We start from the raw sequence: 21,902 nt of genomic DNA on the forward strand, positions 1-21,902 counted from the left end.
AAAGTGACTAGGCAATTTAATGAATAATTGATCGTTTCCTTGCTAATTTAAAATATTGCCATAATTATTTACTGATGTTCCATATGTCCTGGGAACTACCTCTGGAATCTCTGTCCTACTGATGTTTTGTCTATTTGTGCAACTACATGAAACTATTTTGAATCTTTACCTCTGTAATATATTTTAATATCTGTTAGTGCTAGTCTGTCCTAATTATTCTTCCTCTGCAGAATTTTCCTGTCTATTCTATGTTCATTCTTTATGTATAAACTTTATAATCAGCTTATACGGTTTAAAAATCTTATTGTTTGTGCCAACTATATTCAAATTAAAAAAGAATCTTACTGGCAGTTTTATTGGGTTCCTAACATTTATCTTAATATAAGAAAAAAAGGCACATTATAATGGTGAGAAGCTTTCAATCAAAGAATGAGCTGTTTTCCCACATAGCACTACTTTATGCCTTACAGTATTTTAAAATTCTTTTCATCGCTTTTACCCTTTTTATGATTTTAAATGGAATATTTTATTAGATTTCATTAAATGGTTACTTTTTACATAATAAAGCAATTGAAACCCTATATTAATTTAGAAAATTAAGGTGGCTAATTAGATTTAATAGCATTTCAGTAGACTCTCTTGGGTTTTCCGTCATATATACACATTTGCAAATAATAATGTTGAATCATACTTTCCAATTTTTATGCCTCTTGACTTGCACTGGCTAGTGGCTATTGGTTTTAGGACAATATTTACGGTAATTCACAGAACTGATGAGTATCCCTTCTTTTGCCCCTAACCTTAATGGAACACTTCTACTAGTCTCACTATTAAGTAATCTGGGACAAAGGGTAAAGGGTCATTTATTCAATGCTAAAGAATTTGGACTTTCTCCTATGAGTCACTGAGAGTAGAATGATCAGATCTGCCTTAAAGAGATCTCAGGGCAACAGTATGAATAATGAAGCAGAGAGTGGAATAAAAATATCAGTTAGGAGGCTATCCTCAAAATTCAAATATGAATCAATTAAAACAGTTACAGGTGTGATGAAGCAAAGGCAAAAGACATAGCTTGAATGAAACAGATGTGAGAGAAAACTAGTTTGAATCAGCCACTGATTGTATGAAAAGAGGAAAATGTTATTTAAGTTTGAACTGGGTAGGACAGAAGAGAAAAGACAGAGAAAGGATTACTAACAATTTCCACACTTGATGATGAGTGATGATTGTTAGATAACAAATGAGAGGAGTAAACTTGAGGGGGTAGAGTTTGCATGTGTATACAAGATGTCAGTGGTCCTTAATGCTGTACGAAGATAAAATCAGGAAGAAAAGTATGACATAAGAGGAACAAACATTTAGGGAAACCATTAAGGGAAGATAAAAGAGCAATCAAAGGAGATTAAGAACAAGTTTTCATTCTCAAGAGAGGGAGTTATTTAAGTGAATAGCTTTGCATTCATACAGTTTTAGATCTGAATCCTTACTCTTACCCCAAGTCATTTAACCCTGAGTAAGTTATTAATCGCTGAATCTGTTTTCTCATCTATAAAATGAGGTGATTTGAAAGATGAAGGAAGATAACATAAATTGCCTAGTATTAGTGTAACCAATGCTAAGTTTCTTTCCCTTGTTTTCTGTCTTCTGGCATAGATTATGCCCCTTAGTAGACTCTTAACAAATCATTACCTTATTCTAAAGTAAATTTGAACTCCAAACTAACCCTAGATCTCCTTTATCCTGTCACACTTTTCACTTTATAAAACATGTTATTTCGTATATATCACCTGTCACCTCAAGTTAGTATACAAGCTACTTGGAAATAGAGATCTTGCCTACTGGTTTACTGATGTATCCTAATACTTTAAAAAGTACATCCAATTATAAGCATATAGTAGGTGCTCAGTATTTTCTTTTTAACTAGTGATGGGTAACGGTTCTCAAGTTTCTCTTTCTGATCAAATTATACTTTTGCTTCTTTCCTGTACTTCTCTTCATCCTTGTTGATTTGTGCTTGTAACCGAAGTTCTCTTTAAAATTACCTAATTAGGGGCGACTGAGTGCCTCAGTCGGTTGAGCGTCTGACTCTTGGTTTCCACTCAGGTCATCTCAGCATCCTGAGATCCAGTCCCATATTAGGCTCCGCACTCTCAGTGTGCAGTGTGCTTCAGACTCCCTCTCCCTCTGCCCCTCGTTCTTGCTCAGTTGTGGGCACCCACGTGTGTGCACACTCTCTCTCTAAAAAATTAATAAAAACTACCCTAATTAGCCTATCACTGTTCAATTTGACATTGCTAATCTCAAAAAAGATATCGTGCACCCTTACTTCACCTGACACTTTCTCAATCCTATTTACCGGCTCCTGTCTTTCTACATTTCTATTAGAAGGGAGATGTACTTGGTTTGAAGCACTTCTCCCTCTACTCATTGCTTTTATTATGTTAGGACCACTCCCAAAATTTAGATGTTACACTTAACAAAAAATTTCTCAAGTATCCCACTTTCAACACCCTGTGACTGGGTGACCTAAGGATATCTCCACTAGATAAGTGTTTGACAGATGAAATTTATCAATGTTGAAATCTGAGTTCATGGTTTTTCTCAAAGAAATCAGTACATTTAAGTTTTCCTGTCACGTATATATATAATCAATATCACCACACTCTTCTAGTAAAATCTACCTAGCCTAGGGGTGCCTGGGTGGCTTAGTCGTTAAGCATCTGCCTTCGGCTCAGGTCATGATCCCAGGGTCCTGGGATGGAGCCCCACATCGGGCTCCCTGCTCCATGGGAAGCCTGCTTCTCCCTCTCCCACTCCCCCTGCTTGTGTTCCCTCTCTCACTGTGTCTCCCTGTCAAATAAATAAAATCTTTAAAAAATAAAATAAAATAAAATCTACCTAGCCTAAAACCTTGAAAATTTTAAATTATTTTAATTTTATATTTTATCCACTAGAAAATTTATAGAATAAACATTCAGATTTTACCATCGCACACCATTTTAATTAACATTTTTTTATATCAGGTCCCTATTACCTTAAAGTGAATCCCAACTGTGTTTTCTCAATAGGATATTTTTTCTTTTTCTTTTTGGTGCAAAAAGGTGGTTTTATTAAAGCATGGGGAAAGGACCCATGGGCAGAATGAGCTGCTTCAACAGGATTTTTCATCTCCATTTATCCAATCTATATAAGAATCCTACACAAATAGGATTTTTATTCTCTGTGGCAATTTCCCAGAGTCTGTAACCATTACTAGGTCTTAAAGAGGAAAAATGGCAAGAACTTTAGCCAACCTTCATGAACAGTGGGTTAAACAAAGCTAAATAGGTTTCTTTCCTGCAGGACTTCATAACGGAAACGTGTTCTGTGGATTTTTTTTTTTTTTAAGAAAAAAAAAAAAGCTATAATACAAATCTGATCCAAAACATCTTCCAGGAATTAGTCTCCCACACACATATTTTGAGAAATGCTATTAATGAAGTCAAATTAAAAAACTTCCCAGCACGACGCTTCAAGGACTTCTACAAAGTGATTCCCCAATTCTGTTACCTTTGTTGTATCATCTCCCTAACTAAAGTAATCTGCATCTCTCTATCCCTCCTTCCCCATATATATGTACACACACATATATATATGAATTTCTGAATAGAAACCCAGAACACACTATACACTTGTCTTTCTAAAAGAGAACATACAAAACAATCTAACTTTCTAGATATAGTTTATGTCTACTTTATTTTAGCTTTTCTTTCTCATCCTTCACTATCAAGCCATCTATTCTTAATAAACTCAGGAGTGTTTGTTTTGGCATTAAAAGAGAAAATTCAGTTTATTAAAATTGTATAGAAATTCACTTAGTTAGATTCATAACAAAGACCTGCAATGTTTTCCTGAGTATAAAGAAACAACTTTAACACATGAATGTAATAACATCGATTTCTGTCTGGTCTTTTTTGTTTACCTTTTGGCTCTCAGCAAACTTTCAAAATCAAAGGAGACTAAACAAGCAACTTTAACATGTTTTGTCTTGTATGTTTTGTCTTACTGGTAGGGGATGGAAGGAGGTATTACAAAATTAACCTAAACAGCTATTACTATGGAACTATGCACTATCTCACTGAGTCTTCATGTATTAACTCTTAACCACTAGCTTAATATGGGGGCCAATATGGGTCCCCTCTACTAAAGCACAATAATGTTTTCCTAGCATCATCCTGCAAGAAGTTTCTAGTAAACTGACAAAATATACTTATTTGGAGTATTAAAAGTAACAACTTACTGGCAGAAGCTGAAGTCACAGTTTCAACAGCTTTGGAAGCGTCTATATCTTTTCTATTTGAGAGAAGAAAAAATTAGGCAAAGATTGAAATTCTAAGTTCTAAAACTTCTAAAGATGCAAAGCTTAAATCTAAAAAAGTTTAGGGGTGCCTGGCTGGCTCAGTAGGTAGGGCATGCGACTCCTCATCTCAGGATAAGTTCAAGCCCCACGTTGGGCACAGAGCTAACTTAATTAAAAATTAAATAAAGTTTAATGTAATTGAATTTCAACAATGCCCCATTTAAACTGGAGTCAGGATAATAAAATATATTAAAAATGCAGTTGTATAAAAATTTTAAAATTAATTCATATGCACATTCATTCTCGCATATGAAATCATGGAATTACTTACTTTAAAGTAGCTGCAGATGCTTTCTTTGAATCTGCAGTCTTTTTCTTCATCTCTTTGTTCTATGAAAGAAAAAGATTTTGAGAAAGAAAATCTTAGTTTCTTCCCCAATTATAAAGGGCACTTTAGAAAATACACACAAGGGCGCCTGGGTGGCTCAGTTGGTTAAGCGACTGCCTTCGGCTCAGGTCATGATCCTGGAGTCCCGGACTGCTCAGCAGGGAGTCTGCTTCTCCCTCTGACCCAACCCCCTCTCATGCTCTCTCTCTCTCTCATTCTTTCTCTCAAATAAATAAAATCTTAAAAAAAAATAAAAAATACACACAAGCATAAAGAAATACAACAAAAAACATTATTATGACATTCAGATCAATTTAACATATATTTACTGACTATTCACCAATTGTCAAGCACAATTTTAGGCACTGGAGAGGAGCAGTAAATAAAACAAAGTCCCTACCTACTTTCAAACAAGTTTAACTTCAAGGGGTAAGGAAAGAAAAACCACAAGGAAATTAAAAATACATACATATTATGTCCATTAGCAACAAGTGCTGTGGAAAAAAGTAACAGAGAAAGGAAACAGAAGTGCTCTTGTTGGGGGAATGAGGAGCAACTTTCAATAAGTCTGTTAAACAAGTCTCACCAAAAAGGTGATATATGAGCAAATACCTAGAAGAGGTAAGAGAGCAAGCCATTACCTGTGTTGAGAGCATTCCAGACAGAAGTAACAGCAACTGTACAGGCTTTTGAGATCTATGCCTATTAGCTTGTTTTAGAAGTATAAATGATGCTTGGGGTTGGAAATAGAGAAGGAGAGAAAGAGGTATGTAGTGGTTTGGGGGTAGAGTGTGGGTGGAATGTGTGGTGTAAACTCAGCCATTTTGAGTACTGGCTTTTCGTCTGAGTGTGATCAAAGGTTCTGAGTCTAGGAATGGCAAGATCTGGTTCCATGTTGAGAAGAGAGTCAAGGTGAGTGAAAAGGCAAGAAGAGAAGGACAATCTCTATTGTCATGATACTACTATAGCAACAAAGCAAAAGATGGTGGTAGACTGAACCAGTGTGATAGCAACTAGATACTGAAATGTCACGGTATTATTTGAAATATTTTTTGTAAGACAGTGGTAAGAAAATGTACATCAATAGTAAAAGGTGGAATTAATGAATTACAAAGAATTGACCTTTCTTCCATTCAACCTTGAGAATGTGTTGCTCTGCTATCTAAGACTAGACTATTCCTTTTCCTATTTATATTGTTTCTGCCTGAATCACTAGAGGCTGCCCCTGCTTAACTATAAAATTTAAAATCTTCCACTGTATTAAAGTGGTGTCCTCTTTCTGGAATTTCAGTTATATGCAGACTGGGTCTCCCAAATATATCCACGTCTTTCCTCTTCATCACTAATAGACTATAAGTCCCAAGAGTGAGAGCACATCTGTCTTGTTCATCACTCTATCTTCTGCAGATACCACAATGCCTGACATGTAACAGATTTTTAAGAAAGTTTTTCAATTAAAATGAAATTAAACTCTCATCTGATGAATTCTGATTTTATCTTTGGTTTTATTTGTTACTCATTTAGGTTTTTCTATGATGTTCAAACCACTGATAACGGTTTCCCGGCACTGTTTTCCATTTCCATGCAATCTTCTTGGATCTTAGCTGACTGCCTACTCTGGGTTTTCAATATAATGTCGACGTGAATCTTTCTGAAAATACTAAATTAAAATTTTTTAAGTGTTGTTTTCGTTTTGTTTTTGTAGAGCTGAGCTGCAGCACTATTCCATAGTTGCAATGGAAAATCTGATACTTTTTTGTAGATCAAGTGTTCCTGCTCCATTAAAGAAAATTTGGGGAGTATGGACTACTGTCTAATTCTGTGGGGGGGGAAGCTTGCTTTCATCAGATTCTTGGTAGTGGTGGTGGTGAAGGTAGCTCAAAAATGGCTAAGAATCTGTATTAAGAACTGAGGTCTACACTGGCTTATAATTAAAGACAAGGTAATTGAGTTTGTTAAGAGTTGCGCAGATTCATTCACCTAAATCCTTCAGGTTTAAATACAGGGATGAGGGCAATTTTCGCCTTTTCTTTAACATTTCTTTATTGATTTGAAGAAGTAGCCAAATGGAGAGAATATTCTTTGAATCAAAGCCAGAGTCAAAGGCAGTCCTAACATGAAATATCAAATGTGGGCAGAAACCTTTTGTCTTGGTATGACTATTAATGCCAAAATTAAGATCTGGACCAAGAAAACTATAGCACTGCCATTCTTCCTAGTTTGGGCTCCCAGCCTATTTTTGGCTTGCTCTAGCAAGGAAATTTGATGTCTTCCCCTGTAATAAGAAGCTAAGAAGGTTATCTATACACTTCCATTCTGAAACAGCCATGGCTGGAGTTTTCTATGCGGTCTCCTCCAATCAGTCCCTAGGAAGGCTGCTCGATTACAACAGAGGAGTCATGAGTTCACCTTATCCAAACTATATTTAGTTGAAGAATATCAATATTTTTGACACAGATGGCATGTTTTCTAGTTTATAGTGCTGACAGCTTCCCCTATCCATCACTATGAAAATCAGAATAGTAAATATGATTGGGCTCTTCTTGGACTTCTGCTGCTACCTTACCAACCTTATCAAAATGTTATCAAAGAGAATTATTTTAACCTTACTGAAATAGAATTCTAATAGCCTAAATGTATCTTTATTCACCTATTTTCCAAGATTAAACTTTTCAGTATTAAAGAAGACGGACTTTCTCCCCAGTTCACAAAATTTAATGATCAGCCAGGTCTCACGGGAGAGTAACTGGTTTAAGCTGTTTCTCCTTCCTATCTCAAGTTTACTAATCTACCTGAAACCATTACTATCATCACAATAAGCTGGTTGGCTAGATGAGTCTTCTAAATGTACTCAGTGGTTTTTTTCTCTTCTCCCCTTTCACCACTCTTTTCTTTGCCTTCTTCAGTCATTTGCCTAATTCATTCTGCAGATCACTCCCAAATCAATCTATCTAATCCATCCATTTTGTGTCATAGTTCTGTTCAAAACCTTGAATAACACTTAACTGTCTACAGGATAAAGTTTATGTTCTTAAATTATACATTCAATTCTTGCTTCTCCCTAACCTCCTCTGCAACTAGAGAAGGTTACGTGTCACTGTTCTGATAAATGAAATGTAGGTAAAAGTTGCTGAGAAACTCATTCTTCCACAAAAAAATAATTTTCTTAAAAAATCAAAACCCTTTTTTGCTTTTGATTTTCATTCCTTTATTCCTTTCTTTCTGCTTGGAAGATAAAAATGATGCCAGAAGGTACAGCAACCATCTTACAACTGAGGGTGAAAAGTACACGCTAAAGGTGGAATAAAGAATCAGAAAAATAAAAAGTCTGGGTTCCTGATGATATTATGGAGCTGTTGCACCAGCCATGGACCACCTACCTATAGATTTTCTGTTATGAGACAAATAAACCTCCTATTTCTTTCATAAACCACTGGTGAAGTTTTCTGTTAGTTGAAAATATAAGAAATCCTGAGTGATAAAACTGTTAATAACTAGGGTTACCATAAAATTCATTATTCAAATCAGGACAATGGAAATAAATAGATGGCATGTAGCAGATGTAACCTAGGATTATGCGTTACTCTAGTAGTAACTAACCAGAAAACATTAAATGAAATAAAAAATATAGATTCTTTATGGAATACCAATTTAAGTAGTATTTATGAAATATACACAAATAAATATATAAGTAAGAAATAAACTTAACATCCCTTCCAAAATGTACACTATGGAAACATTACAAAAGAACATTATTAAAAGACACTAAATGAAGTCTAAATAAACGGAGACAAACCCTGTTTCTGAACAGAAAAAGTATTATAAATCATCAATACAATATTAAACTCCCAATAAGATTTTTCAGAGAACATTTTTAAATGGATTCTAAAACCAATAGCGGGAGTAAATGTTCAAGATTAACCAAAATAAATTTTTGATTTTTATCTATTTATTTGAGAGAGGGAGAGAGAATATATGCGTTCGCGCACAGGAGCACGTAGGGGGAGGATCAGAGGGGAAGGGAGAGGGAGGGGGAAAGCAGACTTCGCGCTGCACATGGAGCCCAACGTGGGGCTCAATCGCAGGACCCTGAGATTAGAACCTGAGCTGAAACCGAGAGTTGGACGCTTAACCAACTGAGCCACCCAGGTACCCCAAATATATTTTTTTTTCAAAATAAATTTTAAATAAAGAAGAAAAAGGATTCTACTAGAAAAACGGCAATTATGTAAAATTACAGTAACTGTTATAATGAATGAAATCACATAGTACTGTAAGAGAAATAAACAGACTGATCTAACAATAGTCTGATAGAGATCTGTGTGTGTAGGGTAATTTATACACATAAAGATAACTTTTGAAATCAATGAGGAATAACCAATTCGGTACAAATGGTGTTGGCCTAGTTGGTTATCCATTTTGGAAACAGTATTGATCCCAGCAACACATTAACCACAACTTATAGATCAATATAATAATGGAATCGTATCTTTTTGGCACTGCTATAGAGAAGGTCTTCTAAAACAAAAGAAAAAAAAAGCAGAAGCCATTAAGAGGAGGAAAAAATCAACTTGAGTACACTGAAATTAAAAACTTTATATATGGATATACATATAAACAACATACTAGAAGAAAATGCTTCTCATAAGTAATACAAAATTAGTATCTAAAATCATGAACACCTTCAAATGAAGTTTTTTTAAAAAGGCAAACAACCCAATACAAAGAGGAGAAAAGGTATACACAACTCATTAAGACAGTAATAGCTATTATATTAAGATACTGAAGTTTAACAGTAATCAGGAAAATGAAATTGAAGCTCGATACCTATTTTACATACTGGATTTTAAAACTGCAAATACTAAGACGTTGCGAATAATACAAAAACACCAGTACTCTCATTATTATCAGACTGTAAATTATTATGGCTACTTAACATGAGACCTGATATTACTGTATATCCTATAACTCAGCAATTCCACTAGATTATCACCTTATAAAAACAGTACCATAAATGCATAAGAAAGGCCTGTAAAAGCCATAATCTAGGAAGTTAACATAGTCCTGTTATAACAGTGAAAAATTAGAGATAACCTAAATATCAAATCCATAAGTAACTGGTAAAATAACTGTGGCATATATATACAAAGTGATACCACAAAGAAGTTAGGAGGAATGAGGAAAACCTGTATGTACAAACATGCTTAGATCTCCAAATTAAATTGCTGATTGAAAAATGTGTACTACAAAGCCCCTTTGAAGTAAACATTCTTCAGCAAATATAATTACATGAAAAGAACACTCATATACAAAGTAAAACTTACTGAATATATTTGTAAGTTACTTCTATAGACATTATCAATAAATATATAAAGCATAAAAAATGATCTAGAAAGACTAAATTCATAAACAGTAGTATTTCTAAGGAAGCAAAAGACCCAAAAGAATATATACACTCTGTCATTCTCTTTATTTAAAGTTCAAGACAGGCAAAACTCAACTATGGTATTAGAAATCAAGTGAGGGGTTACTTTTGGGCAGAAGGGAGGGTTTAAGGATTCGGAAGAAGTATGCAAGGGGCTTCCAGGATGTTGTCAATGTTAGTTTGTGACCTAGGTAGGTTTCAGAGATGTTTGCTAATTTTTTTTTTAAGATTTTATTTATTTATTTGAGAGAGAGAGAGAGAAGGACAGTGAGAGAGGAAACACAAGCAGGGGGAGTGGGAGAGAGAGAAGCAGGCTTCCCGTGGAGCAGGGAGCCCTATGCGGGGCTCGATCCCAGGATCCTGGGATCATGACCTGAGCCGAAGGCAGACGCTTAACAACTGAGCCACCCAGACGCCCCAATGTTTGCTAATTTTGTAAAGTATTTTCTCCTAGTCTATTGCTTGTCATTTAACACTGTTTATAGTGCTATTTATGTAGATATAAAGTTGTTAATTTCAATGTATTTCAATCCATACACAATCTATTGAGTGAACATAAATTTATGTTCTATGCATTTTTCTGTAGGTGTCACACTTTGAAAAGTCAAACTTTATCAACAACGAACGAGACATGTTTGATCTAAATCCAGTTTACCTGTGATTTTTTCTTTCCTGGAACACATACTTTCACACTTTTCCCTTTTATCAGAAGAGGTGTTGTTTCAATGTACTTCATGACTGCAGTAACTGCCTCTCTAAATTCCATTTCCAAGTAAGCCTAAATAAAATGTATTAAATTTTTAGTCAAAAATCTAACTCAAAATTCTCTGCATGACTTAGTACTTTTTGTACTTTTTGTACTTTCGTACTTTTTGAACATAAAACTACGAAATTACAAGTCCTGGTTGCTCTTATCTCTTTTTGTTTTGCCAAAGTGTCATTTGATCTCTAGGGTGTTTTCACACATGAAATGGACATTTAACCTTATTACCAAGATAAGAAGAAGGGAAACAGAAGTCCATGGTGGGCTCATGGAATAAATGGAGAAAACGCAGGATCTGGCCTAGCTGCTGTGAAGTCTGACATTTTTAAAGCTTCTTGCAATAAAGAACACTACCAACTACATTCCCGTTCATCGCACAATTTTATGTTCTGCTTAGTCCAGGGTTCATAATTTTGATGAACTTTACCGTGTGAGTTATAGGACCCACATGTAAAAAATACTGTACAAAAAAATAATTTTTTAGTATAATCTTACCAGTGTGCTAAAGAAATGAGAAAGCAAACTATAACCTGCCACCTGTTTTTGCGTATTTTTTTTGAACACAGCCATACCCATTCATTTGTATATTATTTATGGCTGCCCTTGTACTACAATGGGAGAATTGAATAGCTGCAATCCTATGGTATACAAAGCCTAAAATATTTACTACCTGGCCCTTTACAGAAAAAGTATGCCAATCCCTGTTCTAAAAGAACGGTACTTGGGGACCTTGTTCACTGGAATCCAAGCATTTACATTAACTCTCAATTAACAATTATATATATAGTAAAAGTTGCTAAAAGATCATTATAAAGTAATAACCAGACTTTATAATATAGTAACTTTGTATGTATTTTTAGAACAGAGTGAATAACTCACTTCTTTTCTATAAGGAACAACGAGGACATCATTAACTTTTCCAAATGGTTGAAATATTTTTCTAATATCTTCTTCAGTACAGCCATCCTCTGGTAATTCAGATATAAGAAGAACTGAACCATAATGTGAAGACTGGTCTTTCCGAAGCTATTTTTGAATGAAAGAAAATTAAAAAAAAAAAACAAAAAAAACCGAATTAAGCCATAAAGTACAATAATTCCCAATGTAACCTAAGCCTTTTAAACAGACTTTTCTAAATATTTTAGCACAATTTAATAAAAATTTTTAAATGCTAAAGAAGTAAGATATGTTTTATATTTTGCCACTCAACCCTAACAGTGATCAGAGTTTACAGGTAAACACAATCATAGATGCTTTCTGTTTAGAAGCATTTTGTAACAAACAAGACCTATGGCATGGTCCAAACTACTGAAGAATATTTTTCTACATGAATCTACACGGCCCAACACTAATAAAGATAAAACTATAGCTTTGTGCACTTTGTGTTTTAATAGTTGAAATGATATCTAGATAGGTGTAACATTTTAAAAGACTCATATATAGTATGTATAAAACCTGTAATATCAAACTTATCACCTATATTAAAAACGGACTTAAAAAAAAAGGTCCACTGCCACCATCTAGAAGTCTTGAAACAAAATGAAAAGAGTATTATAGATTAATTTAGCCTCTTCAAAATTTTCCCTATACTAAAACTTCTTCCTAACACTCTTCAAAATTGTGTAATTACAGGTTGATTATGTTAAGCGTATCTTTCTAAATATAAGCTCTTTAAAGGCAAGGATTTATAGCTGTTGAAAATATTTAGGAATGTATACCTAAATACCTGAAGACTTGTTAATATTAAACATCTGATAATCTGCCCTAACCTTGGCAATTACTCTAATGTTCTCAGGATGCTTTATATACTACTATAGTAGTAATTTAATCAATAAAGATTAAATTAATCAAATAAATAAATAAAATCAACCTATACAATAAAACAATACCTCAGCATTTTAACTAGCAGGTTATAGTCAAAATACACCAATAAATCAGTACCAGAAAATAGGCTATTCTACATTGGACAACAGAGTATTTGACTTGTGCACTGTACAGCAAAAAAGTAAAAAACAGATTAAAAATGATCAATTCTCAGTAGAGACTCACTTTTACAGCTTACTGACAAAGATTACAAAAAGTCATTAATATTGCTGATGATTACATTCACTTCCCCCAACAGAGAGCAAAACTCATCACAATGACCTGCCTGTGTGGTTAGCAAAAACACCAACCATCAAAATATTCTCACTCTTGATACATCAAATGCCAAACCTCTAGGATTTGTAAGCTACAAGATTTTAAATTAATGGACTTTTACTAAATTCATAAGCACAACCAATAAAGCATTCCATATCAACATAATTTAAGCCGCGATTTCAAACTTTTAAAATATGAAAATAAAAAATTCAAACAACTTTTTTGTATCATAACACATGAATGTATACACTTACACTAACAAATTAAAGAACTACTGACCTTACGCTGGATAGAAACAGCTTTTTCAGACACTGGTTTACATTCTGGTAAGGTGTCATCTTCAATATTCTTGGCTTTGTAACGAGTAGCATGTCCCCCCAAATTTCCATCACCCTTTGTAGGGTTTGTAGATTTAACTGATGGCTTTGATCCACTGCCAGTTTTAGGCTTTTGTGCTGGTGAGTGTCCTTTATCAACTATTTCAAGATGTTTCTGTTTACTGAATTCTGACCCAAGCCCAGATCGTTGTACTACATCTTCTAATGCTTTTTTTCTATCTAGTAAAAAGGACATAAATGCAACTTCAACTGAAAAGAACTTAAGGTGAAAACCATCTCATCACATTAAAGAGTAACTCCTCAACTGCCCAAATATTTATCACACAGAGCCGCTGTCAGACCAGACAGGAATCAAATACACACAAAACAATTCTCAGTCTTTAATTCTTCATTCATGAGCTAATCTTACACCAGTGGTCCTCAAACTTTTGATTTCAGTATCCATCTTCACTTTTAAAAACTGAGGACTCCAAAGAGTTTTTGTGTTAAATTTATCAATATTAACCATAAGATACTGAAATTGAATTTTTAAAGTATTTACTAATTCATTTAATAATAAACTCCTGTGTTAGCATAAGTAACATTTTTATGAAAAACAACTTTAATTCCCAAAACAAACAAAAAATTAGTTAGATGAGTAGCACCACTGTGTATTTTCCCAAACACTTTCATGTTGGGCTTAAAAACCTGGATTCTCCTATCTGCTTCTGCAACCAATCTGATAGAGACATTGTTTTGGTTGAAATGTATACAGGAAATTCGACTTCACAGACATATAGTTGAAAAATGAAAACCTTGGAGACCTCTAAAAAGATCACATATATGAGCTATTCTAGAAATGTCACTAAACCAATATTAAGACACAGTTGAAAATATGAGATATTCCAAAAAACTTTTAGATTAATTCATGGGCAAACTAAGATGTTGGCATATCCGCAGTTTTTAAATTTGATTTTGGGCAGATACACTCTTCCACATTTCTTCTGATAGTTAATAAAAGGAAGAAGAATGGACTAGGTTGGGATGTGGGTCAATTTCACACAGAAATTCTAAAATAAAATAAAACAGTATTATATATCTATCTTATCAAAAGAACTAAGGCAAATAGCTCAAAATGTCCACTTTTGTTATAAAAACATAGAATTTAAAAATGCAAACAAAAAAACCTAAAAAATTTAGTCAAAATAAGTAAATTTATTATGTTATATTATATATTACAACATATATTATTATTCATAACCATAAGTGTACCTGATGATCTCACTGATCTCCGTGATGTCCTTTCAGGGCTAACTGAGCGATAGCATTTTGGACTACCTCTAAATGGATTTCTCATTCGATATGGTGAACGGGATCTGGATCTGTATCTAGAAATGAAACGATGGCAAATTTTTGGACTTCGACTTCTTGGTCTGTATATATAGCGTACTGGGCTTCGAGATCGACGGAATCTATGACTTGAGCTTGATCTCCTAGAACGTCTAGGACTAGGGGAATGAGAACGTCTTCTTGGAGTTTCATTTTCTTTTCTATTGCCTTCATTTCTATAAAGTATGGGGGAGGAATCACAAGATTCAGGGATTTAATGTAAATTTAAGTCATATTAAGTTATATGACAGAAGTTCCTTTTTAACAACAGACTATATATAATACCAAGCTTTGATACCATGTATTTATTTAAAACAAAAACCTATTTGTTATGACACAATTCACCGATAAATAAGAAACAATCAGAACATTTGCTCTGCCCTCTAATTGCTTGGACCCCTGTTTTGCTAATATACAGAAGAATATCCTCCATCAATTTCTTGGGCTTTTCCCGTACCATTTTATAGCCAACTATATACTGAAAGTATTAAGTTATATAAAGAATTCAAGAAGTGATTTAGATAAACAAATGTTTTTCAACTTTTTCCTGAGATTATGCCATCTACAAGTATTTCTCTTTTTTTTTTAAAAGATTTATTTATTTGAAAGAGAGAGAGAGAGAGAGAGACAGTGAGAGAGGGAACACAAGCAGAGGGAGAAACAGGCGTCCCGCTGAGCAGGGAGCCCCGATGCGGGGCTCGATCCCAGCACCGTGGGATCATGACCTGAGCTGAAGGCAGACGCTTAACAACTGAGCCACCGAGGCGCCCCTCTACAGATATTTCTTTGACTACTGTACTTGTATATACAAACATTAAAAAGGGACCTCCTAGGGAATACAAAGCTTAATAAAACCATTCCCAGCCTTGAAGGCATTTATAACATAAGACCCCACAAACATAAACAATAACAAAAGCATAAAGTATTTTCAGAAAAGACTAAAAAAAAAAAAATACACGTTCACAGAGGCAAGCTGTCACATTTAAGCTGGGATAATTAAAGAAAGATTCATAGAGATTGTTGCATTTGTCTGCTATTTAAAAGTAAAAATGATCAAAACAGGAACTCAATTAAAAACAGTACCTTAAAAAAAAAAAAAAAGTACCTGTTTACTTTTAAAAGAAAATAAGTCTCAACAATACCACTATTCAAAAAATTACCTTCTTGATGGGAGGATCTCAGGATTCCAATCGGGATACCTATTTTGAGAATAAATAGTATTAATGAACAGTTAAAATGGGACTATATGTCTCAATCTTTCCCTGCAATGTTTCGGGAGGACTTTTCAAAACCTAAGTTTACATAGTTTACACAGTAATTTATTAGTATACTAAAATATGAAAATTTTCTTGAAAGTGTATTTTCAGTGTCTAATTCAATAAATAATCAAAGCATTATTCTAGTAGGCAATTCAAGGAATAGAAACACATTCCTAATACATTAAAGACTTCAAAGTTTAAGTAAAATAGGCAATACACATACAAGTGTTAAGATGTACAGAATAGGTACATGACACAAGTTTAGGTAGGGGTTAAAAGACAAAGACAATTCATGCACTTTGCAGAACTCCCGGGGACCCCATTCTACAGAATACAACATGTATGGTGCCCTTTACGCTGTACCAAGCGGTCCTTGAAAAGATACATCTGGTGGAAGAATCTGGAATATTTGCAGCAAAGGCTGCTTTTCAGGTGGTCCTTAAAAAGGTCTACTAATAGGCATGGATCAACGTAGGTTTCATGCAGTGGCTATACATAGAATTTAGAGGCAAAACAAGTGTTCTATTCCAGGAACCGGTCTGGCTGCAGCATGGCAATGATGAAAAGGAATTATGAGGGGGGGAAAACCTGGAAAGGTAGCTCCGAGTTAGAAACTGTGAAGGTCCTTGAAACCAGGTAAAGAGGTTGCACATAAGTAAAAAGCAATGGAGAACCAATAAACATTTCTGAAGTAAACACAAGAATATTTTCAGGTCAACTGGAAATAAATATCTGTAATTATGGGAAAGATTAGGACTGAGATATTTAAAAATTACGCATGCAGAAGCCACAGGTATAGTACAAAGACTGTGTGAGACTAACAAAGAATACAGTTTGTAGGAGAAAGGGCTGAGGACAGAATTTTATGCACACTAACACTGAAGAGTAAAGCAGACAAACAAAAACCAGTAAGAGATTAAGTAGTAATCACAAAAAGAAAAAAGTATAAGGAACAGTAACATCACAGAAGCCTAAGAAAAAGACATCTTCCTCCTCAACTTTTTAGAGATTCTGAACTCTAAAAGTTAATTGGGGGGCGCCTGGGTGGCTTAGCTGGTTAAGTGTTTGACTCTTGATCTCAGCTCAGGTCATGATCTCAGGATCATGAGATCAAGCCCTGTGGTGATTCTCCTTCTCCCTCTGCCCCACCCCCATCAACCCTGACTCACATGCACCCTCTCTTTTTAATAAAAAAATTTTTAAAAAAAGGTTAATTGGAAATTTTGGAAACATTATTAAATTGGAAATTAAATCATTAAATCAACTAATATTCAAAAACAATTTTAATAACCAAGAGGAGAGCCAGGTAAGGAAATGGAGGCAGCCAACTCTTACAGCAAGTCACCTGGCAGGAAAAAAAAAATCGGGTCAAAACCGTAGTAAAGGGCGCCTGGGTGGCTCAGCTGGTTAAGCAACTGCCTTCGGCTCAGGTCATGATCTTGGAGTCCCTGGATCAAGTCCCGCATCAGGCTCCCTGCTCAGCAGGGAGTCTGCTTCTCCCTCTGACCCTCCCCCCTCATGTGCACACTCTCTCTCTCTCATTCTGTCTCAAATAAATAAATCAAATCTTTTAAAAAAAAAAAAAAGTAGTAAAGTGGCGCCTGGGTGGCTCAGTCGGTTGGGTGGCTGCCTTCAGCTCAGGTCATGATCCCAGGGTTCTGGGATCGAGTCCCACATCGGGCTCCTTGCTCAGCGGAGAGCCTGCTTCTCCCTCTCCCTCTGCCTGCCTGCCACTCCCCCGCTTGTGCTTTCTCTATCTCCCTCTCTCTGTGTCAAATAAATAAAATCTTTAAAAAAAAAAAAAAACATAGTAAAGGTGGGGTGCCTGGGTGGCTCAGTCGTTAAGCGTCTGCCTTCGGCTCAAGTCATGATCTCAGGGTCCTGGGATCGAGCCCCGCATTGGGCTCCTTGCTCAGCAGGAAGCCTGCTTCTCCCTCTCCCACTCCCCCTGCTTGTGTTCCCTCTCTCGCTGTGTCTCTCTCAAATAAATAAATAAAATCTTAAAATAAAAAGTAAAGGTAAAGTGGTTTTTATTTGTTGCTATTTGTCTAAGACACTGTTACAGCAGGTTAACTCAACAACAATTCTCAACTCCCTTTTCCCTTGTCTGCCTCTACTACAAAGGCTAAAAAAGCTAAATATTTGCTTTCCTAACCTCCTTAGAATATATAGCCAGTGATGGGTTCAAAACAATGAGACACAGATGCAAAACCATGGGCAAAGTTCTTCCTGCCTCTTGCCCCCTTCTTCCTTCTGAGAGCAGCCATGATGCCTGAGGCATCTTGTTTTAACTATAAGGTGACAAACTATGAAGAACAAAAAAAAAAGTTAACTTTAATCCAGTGTATCTATCATCTGGCATCAACAACTGTCAAAATTTGGATAATTTTGGGGGCGCCTGGGTGGCTCAGTTGTTGGGCGTCTGCCTTCGGCTCAGGTCATGATCCCAGGGTCCTGGGATCGAGCCCCACATCAGGCTCCCTGCTCTGTGGGAGGCCTGCTTCTCCCTCTCCCACTCCCCGTGCTTGTGTTCCCTGTCTCACTGTGTCTCTGTCAAATAAACAAATAAAATCTTTAAAAAAAACAACAAAAATTGAATAATTTTGTTTCATTTACACTTATACTTTTAAAAACTTTCCTTACACTGTTACCATCTAAGAAGATAAATTTCTAATCTAACAGTATGGTGTTTAAAAAGCAAGACTTCTGGAATCAAGCTATGCTAGGGTCTGAGTGTAGGTGCTGACACTTAATGGCCATGTATCTGAAAGCCAGTTAGTTAATATAAGTAAGCCTTAGCTTTCTCATATGTACAATGCTAGAAATATGCTGGTTGTCAACACAAAGATGTTATTACATTTCTGGAGCTCTCCAGTTTATGGATTCACAAGAGCTTGAGGACTATTATTCAAGAATCCGTAATTATGTTCTGGATCCTCACTAGGTTGACTGCTAGAATAAATGTTTTTGTCTCTGGTGCCCAGGGCAGAAAGATAATGAATGTATACTATTCTGCAAGTTGAGGTTGGACTACCTGCACATTGCCTAACTAGTTTAAAATATGCTTCAGAAGCATGACACCCTTCACACAGGCAGTATACCATAATGGTTAAGAACAAGGACCTAAGTGACAGTATCTGTGTCCCAATGTGGGAAGTACACACATCACCTATAGTTTGTGACAAAAATTTTCAACGTGTATTTAATGATAAGGAAACAAACAGAAAAGTACAAAATGTACTTTGGGACATTCTACAAGACAACTCCTTTCCTGGTCATTTCAAAAGAAGTCAACATTGTGAAAGCATCCAAGAAAGAAGGAAAGAAGGAAAGAAAGAAAGAAAAGCAAGAAAAGGTAAGGTAAGAAGAGAAAGAAGAAATAGGCAGAGTGGGCTGTTCTAGCTTAAGAGACTGCAGTGACTGACTCCCGGTTTGGGAGTGTGGTTGGAGAGTAGGCAGGGATTCAATGTGTTTACCACAGACAACCACTGTAGAAAAATTTCCTTATTCTTAGGAGACAGATGCTGGATTGAGGAGTGAAGTTATCATGTTTGCAATTTATTTTCAAACAGTTCAAAACAGTTTAATAAAAATATAAACTATATGTGGCAAATGATAATAACTGGTGAATAAAGATGAATGTATGAATGTTTACTATCCCTTCAACTTTTGCAGCTTAGAAACTTTTCAGAATAATCTGTTGAACAGAAAAAGGGGGAAAAGGAGTAAAGATCCATGGGCTAGATAGACTAGTTACGCCAACTATTTGCTGTGGGACAGCAGAGAAGTTGACTCTCTATGCCTCAGTTTCCTCACTGATAAAATCACAAATAATCATTACACACACATTTCACAAGGTTGTTTTGAAAATTAAATTATGTAAAGGACTCAGAATTATGCCCAGCATACAAGAATATAGCTATTATTATTTATTTTTAATACTAAAATTCTGATGCACTGTATCTTTTCACAGGTTAACCAACTACTCCTGTATCATAATCCAGGAAGATCCAACAAAGACAAAGAGAGGGAAGAGATAATCAGCCTTAGGAAAAGGAGTAAGAACCTAAATATACATCAGCAGGTGAATAACTAAATACATTAACGTATAGAAACAAAAGGAACACAATGTAGCTTAAAAAAACAAAGAATGGAATAGCATATATTTTGCCATGGAATGATCCCAAGCACCTAATCAAATCTATTTTGGGTCATTATTCTTTTGCAGTGCAGAGAAAGCCAAGAAGGAATTATTCAAGAGCACACAACCTGAAAAAAAGGTAAATATGTGGGCAGGCACAGAAAGCACTTTAAAATGAGGGCCTAAGTGCATGGAAAAAAAAAAAGGCTATTTACACAAAAGGCTTTAATAGGCATATGTGCCATTTATTCTAGGAAATTAATGCAGTGTATTAGCTAGAATCTTCTTATTAACATTAATGCCTACCTATAGCAAATGACTCACTATCACTTAAATTCCTCATCTTCATAAAAATTAGACATTCAAATTTGTGGCTTAGGAGAGATTTTCCACTTATAGTGATAGCTAGGCCTACCTAATTCAGGTAACAAATTATCTCCATATAATAACCTATGTCTGCACAGCATCTATGTAGGGAAAAACTCTATCTCTATTCAGAGTCTGTATGATTCAGGCAGGGCTTATTATCCACAGCAGGAGCAGGCACATGACACCAACACAGGTCGAGTACCCAATTCTCACAGCTATTATAACTGATTTCAAGATGGACCAAAGAAGAGTCAAACCTTGGACTTATACAGGAGTTATGAGGAAAGAGGGTTTTTTGTTGTCTTTGTTTTGAACTCCTGGAATTACTAACTACACAGTTCATTTAAGTCCAGAATTACGGGGGTCATTTTGCTTTGTGGGGGAAGTGCACCTGGGATCTCACGAGGCCAAAGCAGAAGAGAACAAAGAGCCAAGAAACAATTTCTCACTACTCTGATTTTTGTTTCAGAATCCAATTCAGGGGCGCCTGGATGGCTCAGTTGGTTGAGCGACTGCCTTCGGCTCAGGTCATGATCCCGGACTCCTGGGATCGAGTCCCGCATCGGGCTCCCTGCTCAGCGGGGAGTCTACTTCTCCCTCTGACCCTCCCCCCTCTCATGTACTCTCTCTCTCTCTCTCATTTTCACTCTCTCAAATAAATATTTAAAAAAAAAAGAATCCAATTCAGCTGTTCCTGACATTAGAATCACTTATGCTTCCCAGTTAAATAAACTAATAAATTCCCTTGCTTTAAAAACGACTTCAGGGCACCTGGGTGGCTCAGTCGTTAAGCGTCTGCCTTCGGCTCAGGTCATGATCCCAGGGTTCTGGGATCGAGTCCCACATTGGGCTCCCTCCTCAGCAGGAAGCCTGCTCTCCCTCTCCTACTCCCCCTGCTTGTGTTCCTGCTCTCGCTATCTCTGTCTCTGTCAAATAAATAAATAAAATCTTTAAAAAAAAAAAAAACGACTTTGGGGTGCCTGGGTGGTGCAGCCACTTAAGCGTCAAGACTCGGTTTCAGCTCAGGTCATGATCTCAGGGTCATGAGATGGAGCCCTGCATCGAGCTCCATGTTCAGTGTAAAGTCTGGTCAAGATTCTTTCCCTTCCTTCTCCCTCCCTCTCTGCTCCCCCATCTGCTCCTCCCCTGCTCAAGGTCCTGCCCGCCCTTGCTGGCTCTAAAATAAATAAATCAAATCTTAAAAAAATTAAAATAAAATAAAAACTAAAAACTCCTTTGAATTAAGTTTATCACTTATGAGTGAAGAGTCCTGAATAATCTCAAAAAATTTTGGTGATGTTTTCATAAAGAACAAAACCAAAACCCAAAACAGCCGTGACAAAATCATTTGCCCCCAAACACGTTACTCATCA

General features: G+C 35.8%; 1 protein-coding gene across 11 annotated transcripts in view; it reads right to left on the bottom strand.

Annotated features, from left to right (window-relative positions):
* Positions 1 to 21,902, bottom strand: part of ZNF638 (zinc finger protein 638) — a 129,820-nt gene that overhangs the window by 34,240 nt on the left and 73,678 nt on the right. For 10 of the 11 annotated variants that reach the window (XM_073897553.1, XM_073897554.1, XM_073897556.1 and 7 more), the window contains exons 4-10: positions 15,921 to 15,959; positions 14,644 to 14,936; positions 13,334 to 13,611; positions 11,795 to 11,941; positions 10,808 to 10,930; positions 4,671 to 4,729; positions 4,280 to 4,332 (exon numbers count right to left, since the gene is read on the bottom strand). In XM_073897553.1, the coding sequence (XP_073753654.1) occupies positions 4,280 to 4,332; positions 4,671 to 4,729; positions 10,808 to 10,930; positions 11,795 to 11,941; positions 13,334 to 13,611; positions 14,644 to 14,936; positions 15,921 to 15,959 (992 nt within the window). The remainder of the gene's footprint in view (positions 1 to 4,279; positions 4,333 to 4,670; positions 4,730 to 10,807; positions 10,931 to 11,794; positions 11,942 to 13,333; positions 13,612 to 14,643; positions 14,937 to 15,920; positions 15,960 to 21,902) is intronic. The other variant, XM_073897551.1, reaches the window with a different exon arrangement.

The sequence above is a fragment of the Callorhinus ursinus genome, unplaced genomic scaffold (genome assembly GCF_003265705.2).
Source record: "Callorhinus ursinus isolate GAN/ISIS: 27379988/994484 unplaced genomic scaffold, GSC_fseal_2.0 scaffold10, whole genome shotgun sequence".
Classification (NCBI taxonomy): domain Eukaryota; kingdom Metazoa; phylum Chordata; class Mammalia; order Carnivora; family Otariidae; genus Callorhinus; species Callorhinus ursinus.